Here is a 9,211-nt window from a genome sequence, read left to right on the forward strand (position 1 = left end):
GCGTGAATGGTCTGTCTCTATGTGTCAGCCCTGTGAAAGTCTGGCAACCTGTCCAGGGTGTACCCTGCCTCTCGCCCAATGTCAGCTGGGATAGGCTCATTTCATTGAAAGACCCCCAGTGGCAGAAAATACATAATGTGCATTAAAAGACTAAAATTAGGCTGAAAATAAGGACATTAACACCGAAAACACCCAGCGGGGGCAAAGCATGTCCTGTGGCGAGCTGCCATGCAATGACTCTGGGAAGCAGCTGCAGACGTTTGATTCTATGGTGAAGTGCAGCCAAACTAAAAGTTGGGCATAGTTAAATTTTTTGAGGCTAATTGCAGCCAGAAAAAAGCTGCAGCAAATCAGTAAACAGAGTCCTGTGACACCTGTTACATGTTGTCTATTGTTGCAGAGACTTTTTTCACTCCTGAAACACATGGCCCCACCTCCCGACTATAGGAAAATGTGAATATTGTGGCAAGGTGCACTTTGGTACTGCTTGGTGTGTTTTGGACATAAGGTGATACATTCTATTTGCCAATGTGGTCTGTTTTCACAGGGTTTTCAATAACCATTTTAATTACATTAAAGCATGACTGGATTTAATGAATGACGAGCATAGTTAAATGCATTGAATATCTTTCCAGTTATGTTCTCTGAAAAGAGCCCTCTGGTAATAACAATAATAGATTTAGAATGCCCACTCGTTGCAGCATGTTGTTGCAGGGTTTATTTAATTCAACACATCCACTTGCAATATTATTATATTTCATCAGTTTCCTCCACATTAAAATCAATGTTAACTGTGGGTGGATGTATCAAATAATTTTCACACGGTCGAGTTTCCATCTAGAGAAACATAAGAATTAAACTCGCAATCCTGCGTCTGCAAACAGCAAGCGAATCATTACTGAACTGCCCAAAGCAACAGCAGAAATACTCGGAGGGATTGATTGCTCTATCTTCCTGCTGCCAGATGAGCAGAGAGGCAGGGAGAGACAGAGGGAGGGACACAATGAGGAAGAGAACAAAGATAAGAGGGTTTTTAAAGGCTTTGGGGTAATTGAGTTTCTGTTAGATTTAGTTCAGGGTCACAGAGTCTGAGACGCACCTCCAACACACAGACACAAACACACATTCATGCACACAACACACTGACCTGCCCTGGTCAATGTAGTCCACAGCCAGTGTGCTTAAACAGAAGATGACAAGTACAGCGATGAACATGTGGTAGATGGTCCTGATGTGGTTGATCTCAAACAGTTCGCTGATGAAGAGGAGGAGAACTGTCATGAATACAGCTCCATGGTTTATTCATGTGTTGTGCTGTGTACATGGTTTGTATTTGAGTGATTTGGCACATAGTCATGGGGACCACGTAAGCATTGATCTCTGTTGTAGACTCAAGCTGCATAAGCACAAGCTGCATAACTCCTCTCAAGCATACCATGCCGATATCCATATTTCTCAAACATTTTCAGCTGTCTTGCCCTCATTAGGATGGGTTATACTGTTTTTTTCTTTATATACAGTTAGTCATTTAGTTAAGTGACTTTAACAGATAAAAATTACAATAAGAACAGAACACACAAAGGGGGTTAAAGGTCCAGTGTGCAGGATTTAGAGGGACACATTGGCATGTTTTCTTCAGTGTACAATCACCTGAAAATAAGAATTGTTGTGCTTTTGTTATCTTAAAACAAGCCGTTTATATCTACATAGGCAACAGGTCCTTGTCCATGGAGTCTGTCATGTTTCACCGCCATGTTGTTTCTGCAGTAGCCCACAATGGACGAACCAAACACTGGCTTTAGATAAGGCCGCTCGAGTTTTCATGTCAGCCACCATAATTAGCAGCCCTTCAATGATGAGTGTTGGAAAAACACTTTTTTTAATGTGAAACTTCTTTCTTCAGTGTTCTTACCAGTTTAAATAACCGGATCTGTTTATTTTGAAGAGAGGGGGAGACCTGTGGATAATTCGGCTCTTTATAAAAACCTCTTGGACGTGGGGCGTCGGTGGCTTAGTGGATACAGCAGGCGCCCCATGTACAAGGCTGTTGCCGCAGGGGCTCGGGTTCGACTCCAGCCTATGGCCATTTCCTGCATGTCTCTCCCCCTTTCACACTTGTCTGTCCTGTCAATTAAAGGCTAAAATGCCCAAAAAAAAATCTTAAAAAAAACAACCTCTTGGACAAGTTACCAGGCAAAAAACATGAGCACACATTAGTAGGTGCTTGGCTAGTGGCCCATCTGCGTCAAAGAAACACAGATTTGTAACATGAAACTTCTTCATTCAGTGTTGTTGCCAGTTTAAATCACCAGGTCTGTTTGTTTTGAAGAGGAAGAGCCCTCTGTGGATAATCCCGCTTCCTGAATGGCTGGACCAGAAATAAGGTGAGCACACAGCATCAGAAAAAAAAAAGATTTGTGATGTTTTTTTTTAAAGAGTTTTAATCACATAGTGTGTTTGTTTTGAAGAGGAAAAGACCTCAGATCCTGTCAATTAAAAACCTGGATGCCACTAAACCCCCCTAAATCTTAAACACTGCTCCTTTAACTTTATATAGTGCACATGAAAAAAGTACTTGTCATAAATCTATTGAAACCCTGAAGACAACATGATAAATGTGCATATATTTATATTTATATGGTGTATTGGAGAAGACTTGCTTAATTTCGATGGACTTGTTTTTCACACTTACTCCAACAGCGACGGTCTGGCCATGAACACTTTGCCATCATCCATTCTCTGAGATCTACAACAAACACAGAATAACACAAATATATATATTTTGCCGCAGTTAATTAGAGAATAATATCTCTTATTAAGATAATTAAGGAATAATATGTGCACTAGTACATTTTTCCTTCTACTCCTCCTAAACCCAATAATATTCTCTGACCTTTGTCTGTCTGCTGCTGGCTGTTCTCCAGTGCATATTCTTGTTCTCTCACTGCTGCTGTTCTTTGTTGCTTTGCCTGTTTGTCTTACTGCTTGTGTATGCTACTTTTTTCCTGTTTGCTGTATTGCCTGACACTTTTTTCTTCCAGCTACCTGCCCCCATTTACTGTATGTGCTAGTCTGCATGTTGTCTATGTAATGCTAACATGCGGTCTGTTGTGATGGTATGTAAGTAATGAGATGTATAAGAGGCTTTGCCTTTTGCCAGGGCCCCATTGTAAATGACAATTTGTTATTAATGACTTGCCTGGTTAAATAAAGGTTAAAACAAATCCAAAACAAACCTGGATGAGGGGTTTATTGTCGTCTTTCCATTAACTGTTGGCTGTAGTTGGGTAAAAGGCTGGACGGACTCAGTCAGTGCTTTGTCCAGTAAATCACTGAGCTGATCCTGGACCTGCTCCAGGACTTTCATCTTCACCTTCTACAAGACGACACACAGGAGAAAATGTAGTTTTAGCTTTCTTAACTTAAGCTTACTTTATCCGTTATATATTTTACACACTCTTAAAACATAACTTCATGCTGTATCCTGTTTAGCTTCTGTATTTTCTCGTTCCACATGAGTAAGACAGAGGAGCAAGTGGAGTTATGGATCACCTGTGCATGTTTCTGCCACTGTCTTAGATCTTCCTCTTGTGAATTATCATGGTCTCCAGCTGTGGAGAGAAGAGCATAAGATTATTTCTAACTTTCCTACATGTACTGTGGGAAAGTTAGGAGATAATTGGGAATCCCACATGCTGATGCTGCACATATTTCTGCAATAATCCCACATATAGTGACTTAAATCTGTAGTTGGTAACTTTTATAAAAAATAACATTTTGTCATACTTGCTGAAACTGTCACTACATGCACACAGTAGTACATGAGACAGTCTGTGAAAAATCATGTTGCTCTGCCTCCTCTTAGTGCTGCTAATGGCATTACTGCATGTGAACAAAAGCAACCAGTCAGAGTTGAGGAATCTGTATCGCAGCTGTCAATCATGTCGATCACAGCTCATGAACTGTGGTCAAACTGTAAAACTAGGCAGCGCCTATCAAACATGAATCAAGATTCTGTTAGTTCATTGCCTATTTCTCACCTCAAACATTTCAGAAACATATTTCCGTGTACTGTTTAACTGTAATATGACTGTAAGTTTGTGATCTGGCTGCCATGTTTGATGCAGTTGAGCCAACAACTAAGCACTGCCCACCAGCCGGAGCAAACTTTCTTATTTTACAGCTGAACAGTACACTAAAATATGTCTCTGAAAACATTTTTGGGCACAGTAACACATGAGCAAATACAAAAGTGACCATCGCTTACAGGGTGATAATGGCAAATGGTAAATGGACCTGCACTTGTATACCGCCTTTCTAGTCTTCCAACCACTCAAAGTGCTGTTTACACTATGAGTCACATTCACCCATTCACATACACATTAACACACTGGTGGCCGAGGCTACTACACAAGGTGCCACCTGCTACTCAGTTTTTAATACACTCGTACACCAGTGGAACAGCCACCCAGAGCAAAATTGGGTTCAGTATCTTGCTCAAGGACACTTCAGCATGCAGACTGGAGGAGCTGGGGATTGAACCACTTATCTTCCAATTAGTGGACAATCTGCTCTACCTCCTGAGCCACAGCTGCAGTGCTGGTTGTGACACAAAAAGAAAGCTAAGACTCGACTTTGCTGATCAGAGTTTGCCAAAACTGAACTCTATGCAATGCGAAGATGCCAATTTGAATGTTTTATTCGCCCCTTCGCTCGTACTGAATGGAAGAAAACGGGAGGCAAATATTCACTGGGTGTTAATTTCACTCATGTGTGACTGTACCCTTTGACTGCAGCTCTTGAGCATTGATTGACATGACGGACAGCTTCACTAGAGACTCTTCGTTCCGACTGGTTGTTTTCAATGAGCCGTGGCAGATTCTAGCAAATGCCATAAGGAACACAAAGATTGGGAGGGGGAGCCTCTTCAGGGACTATCACTCTTGTGTATTTCTGTGTGAATGTAGCTGTAGCTTTAAGATACACACAAATTACATTCATCTTACACTGTCTGTAATAACACAGGTGATAACACAAACAATTGTGAAAAGATGCAATTACCTCTGAACAAAGTGTCATAAGAGAACACAACTCAATAACATAAATGAAAACATTTTCTATAAAAACAAATGAGTATGTAAATGTATCATTGATCATACCCTGACCAGAGACCTCATCTGACTGACGGGCTCTGATGTTTCGGCGCCACAGTCCGTTAGGTGGCTCTGCAGTCGTCATGGTTACCACCTTCCCACGCCACAACACTTAGGACAATCTCCTGGGCCGCAGGTGGAAAATCCTGTGCATATCAGAGCTGAAGGTGAGTCTCACACATGTTCATTTGCTTCCCTAAATGCTAGAGATTAAAAACCAATAACGTTTGATATTACATCATGATACGTGACAGATTAATGCTGCCAGGTTCGTATTTGCTCTGTCTAGCCTGCTGTTTGTTGGCCTAATAGGAAGGGGAGAACATAACCGCCCTCGGTGACCCCGTTGACCCCACAACAGTTTGGATCCACACTTGGCTCAGTTCCCGGTTATAAGCTGAGGTAAAGCCATACTGGACTACTGGAGCAGAAACACACTGGTTTATTGCCCTTTAAGGACAGAGACACTCCAGTAAGTGAAGTCATATCAGTTGTTTTCACCCGTTAAAGGACAGAGCTGCAACATACTCAACACATTCAACCCACGGAGGGCAGTGCAGCAAAACTTTTCACTCTACGTGATTTACTGCGGATTTACCCTTTGCTGAGGCTTGACGATGTCGAGACGAGAATCTTCAGCTATAAATTGAGAGATTAAATGAGGTCACCGTCTCGTTGCTGGCAGGTTGCCTCATGCCAAAAACCATTAATATTCCTGATGAGCCTCAGTCCCAAGGAGGTGAGCTTCCTCATGTGAATCCCAAACTGAAAAAGTGCGCAAACTCCTGATCTAAATGCAGAAACATACTGTGGAGTGGGTCAGGGGTTTTTGAACGGTAGTTACCTACAGTGCCTTGCAATAACATGAGTGTTATCACCAGTCGTTGGAGCTCAAGCTCAAAACAATGTAAACAAGTGATAAAGCCGGTCTACCTGTCACACAAGTTCACACTATAGATAACACACACACAGAGGACTGATGGAGAGGTGAAAGACACAGAGTGACCTCATTTACTAATCCATGCTGTTTGATCATTCCTCAGGAGAAACATCAACGCAGCAGCTTTGTACAGATACACAGATTATACATGATGTGGCTGCAGATGATGAGACGACAGAGAAAGAGATCAAAAGGAACATGTTTTTGAGACTTTATGCCATAATTATGCATGTTACTGGGTAAGGTGAGGGTGAAGGATCATGCTCTTATTGGCTTAAGGTCCGGCACTCTGTACGCCCACCATCCTCCCCAGCCACCTCCTTCAGAAGCCTACGTAGCACCTAAGATTCCTGAGGGAGTTTGGTGGAAAATCCTTATGTGATTCTTCATCACCCAGAGACTAACAGCACTGCAAAGAGGCCTACAGAGCCAGGGCTTTTTTTGGAGGCAATGCTGAACCTCACCTGCCAGTGGCGAGAGACTGCAGCTGGGATTCTTAGGATAATTGGGATAGATTTAGTCTACTCATTTGTTATATTATACTTAGGAAAATACATTGTACCTGAAACTGTCCCACACCAAGATGAATATTTATTAAAGATACGTTTGGCAAGTAGCGGGAAAGCCATAACTCGCAAATGGTTACAAGTTGATCCTCCAACATTGGCCCAGTAGCTGGCGATTATAAATGAAATACTGCATGGAAAGACTTATTTTAAGGCTTTAGATGGAAAAATGTACAAAATATTGGGAGAAATGGATTGTGTTTAAATGCCGTTAAGAAAATTGTGACACTGTATGCCAGGATGCAAGTGAAAAATGTCCTGTGATTTGATCTTGTAACACCCATGACAACCTTATGTTCATTGTTTCTTAAATAATTTATCATTTGCCAAAGACTTTCAATTTACTTACTTACTTACTGATTTACATTTAGTTACTGTATGTTATGGGAATTCATAAAATAATCAACTGATTTTATAACTCAAAGTAATCATTCATTCATTGGCATTACATATAATTTGTTTAATTTTTTTATTACATAATTTATTTATGTTTTCACTTATGTATGCTATTATGTTTTGTTTCTCACTATGTATTATATTGTCGGTTGTTAAAAATATAAATAAATATATTAAAAAACAGTCTCTGGGCAAATCCATTTGCTGAGTAAGGCCTCAAGATGTAAATAAAAATGTATAAAAGACAAAAAATATATATAAAAAATAAATAAGCACTCTAAGTTCCATCAGATTGCCCTTTAAAGAGAATTTAGAATATATTTTCAAGGCCTTTAATATTACTGAATCTCATCCGACCTGTTAGAAAAACAGAATGTGGGTGCATCACCTGCAGAGTTATTTTTAAACTTGGGTTGTGAAACTTGGGTTTATGGCTCACCTCCATCTCCACCTCCTTTGGCAGATAAAAGAGCCAAAAAATCCAATTTTGGACAAAGTGGAGGATGCACATGTGGTAATAGCTGAGATCAGAGGTATGATAGCTTCAGGCTCCTCAGTATTTCAGTAACTTAACTCTACCACACGCGTATAAGATGTATACTGTTGATTTTGAGGAGGTTTTAAAACTTGAGGCTGTTGTTATTTTTGATCAATCTTCATCTAACAACAGAGATTGTGACACAGCACTGAGCTGTTTAGGGGGACTGAACAGGTTTGAAATTATGATTATAAGCTTTAATCAGTAAATTAGCACAATAACACCCCTTTCTCAATCACTGCCTCCTTAATTACAGCTTGTTAAACTAACATAATGTAGATGATGACGAACACATCACTATTGCAGATGGATTACTAGGGAAATAAAAGCTATAATGACCCAAATTCATTTAGTCAGTAAAAAAGATCAAAGAAAGGACAAATTTAATCATATTATGCAAATAAGATGTCACAGCCGTATTGAAGCATTAATTAAATAGTTATAATTAATGATGTCGATGAATGTTATCAGTCATTTTGGGATCAAGTGAGGATTGGCTGAGAAACACATCCTCGAGGTTTGTTGTAGGGGAATAAAATGTGTTTGAGGTCATGTTTAACCCTTCGAGTCACTTCCTAATATTTTGTTTTTAGTTGACTGGTTCATTATCTGTAATGACTGTAAGGTCAGTGTTGTTGTATATTCCCCAACATCAATTGATTAAATCACCATTTTCCTTCAGAGCTTTTAATGTCATCAGAGAACAAACACTGAGAAACTGATCAAACAAGTATATAAACCTAACTCTTATATGTATATAGAAATTCATATATGGGTCAGGGTGTTTACACGTATCTGGCACTTAAATTTAATGGTTTTTAAGACCTTTTTAAGATGCTTTTTAATCAAATTTAAAACTGATTTTTCATCAAATAATCTTTTTCTCATTCAAAGATTTCAGGCAAGTATAAAGGTAAGAAGTATATATGTCGTCAGATGCAGAGGTATGTTTTATATAGGATTATGGCTATTAAAGTTAGGTTTGGTTAATCTACATTGTGTCATCAGGTAAGGGCAAGTATACAGTAAAAGAAAAGTTTAAGGTTCAGTGGTAGGTTTGAAGATTTGTAACATCAGAAATGTGGACTTGACTCATTTTGACATTAATTAAAAATGGATAAATGAAATTACATAAAATGTTTCTGACAATTAAGCCCTCACAAAATCATATTTAGGGCCTAATATTTATTTTTTATAAATATTTATTAAATTGAAGACATCTTGTTTAAGACCTGCACACACCCTGTAAGTTCGCAACTTTTATTTTATCACCCTCTGTTTTCAGTGTCTACATTTACAGAACAAACTACCACTAAACTCCTAAGAATTTTCAGCCATCACTCTGTTCTTCATTTTTGTCGTTTTTAAAACGGCTGTGGAATTAAAATCACACAAAAGACAGATGTCAGATACACATCAGGCAGACAAGGGCGACAAACATTTGTCATCGTGTCAGATTTATACTCACACAGTCTTCTAGCCTTGAGCTCAGTGGAGGCAGATTCAATCAAAGACTCCTGCTGAGAGCGAGTTGCTGGAGCGTTTTTAAGTCAGCCTGCGTCACAGGTCTTGTGATCTGTGTCCTCTCCTTTCCTCTGCTGCTATGTTGCACTTTGCC

At 39.6% G+C, this 9,211-nt stretch overlaps 1 protein-coding gene across 1 annotated transcript in view; it reads right to left on the minus strand.

The window, feature by feature from the left end:
• The window catches only part of soat2 (sterol O-acyltransferase 2), a 31,191-nt gene extending 21,980 nt beyond the window's left edge, over positions 1-9,211 (minus strand). The window contains exons 1-6 of the mRNA XM_033626872.2: positions 9,062-9,211; positions 5,160-5,299; positions 3,553-3,611; positions 3,237-3,376; positions 2,693-2,746; positions 1,148-1,255 (exon numbers count right to left, since the gene is read on the minus strand). Of these exons, the coding sequence (XP_033482763.2) occupies positions 1,148-1,255; positions 2,693-2,746; positions 3,237-3,376; positions 3,553-3,611; positions 5,160-5,238 (440 nt within the window). The 5' untranslated portion in view covers positions 5,239-5,299; positions 9,062-9,211. The remainder of the gene's footprint in view (positions 1-1,147; positions 1,256-2,692; positions 2,747-3,236; positions 3,377-3,552; positions 3,612-5,159; positions 5,300-9,061) is intronic.

The sequence above is a fragment of the Epinephelus lanceolatus genome, chromosome 1 (assembly GCF_041903045.1).
Source record: "Epinephelus lanceolatus isolate andai-2023 chromosome 1, ASM4190304v1, whole genome shotgun sequence".
NCBI lineage: Eukaryota > Metazoa > Chordata > Actinopteri > Perciformes > Serranidae > Epinephelus > Epinephelus lanceolatus.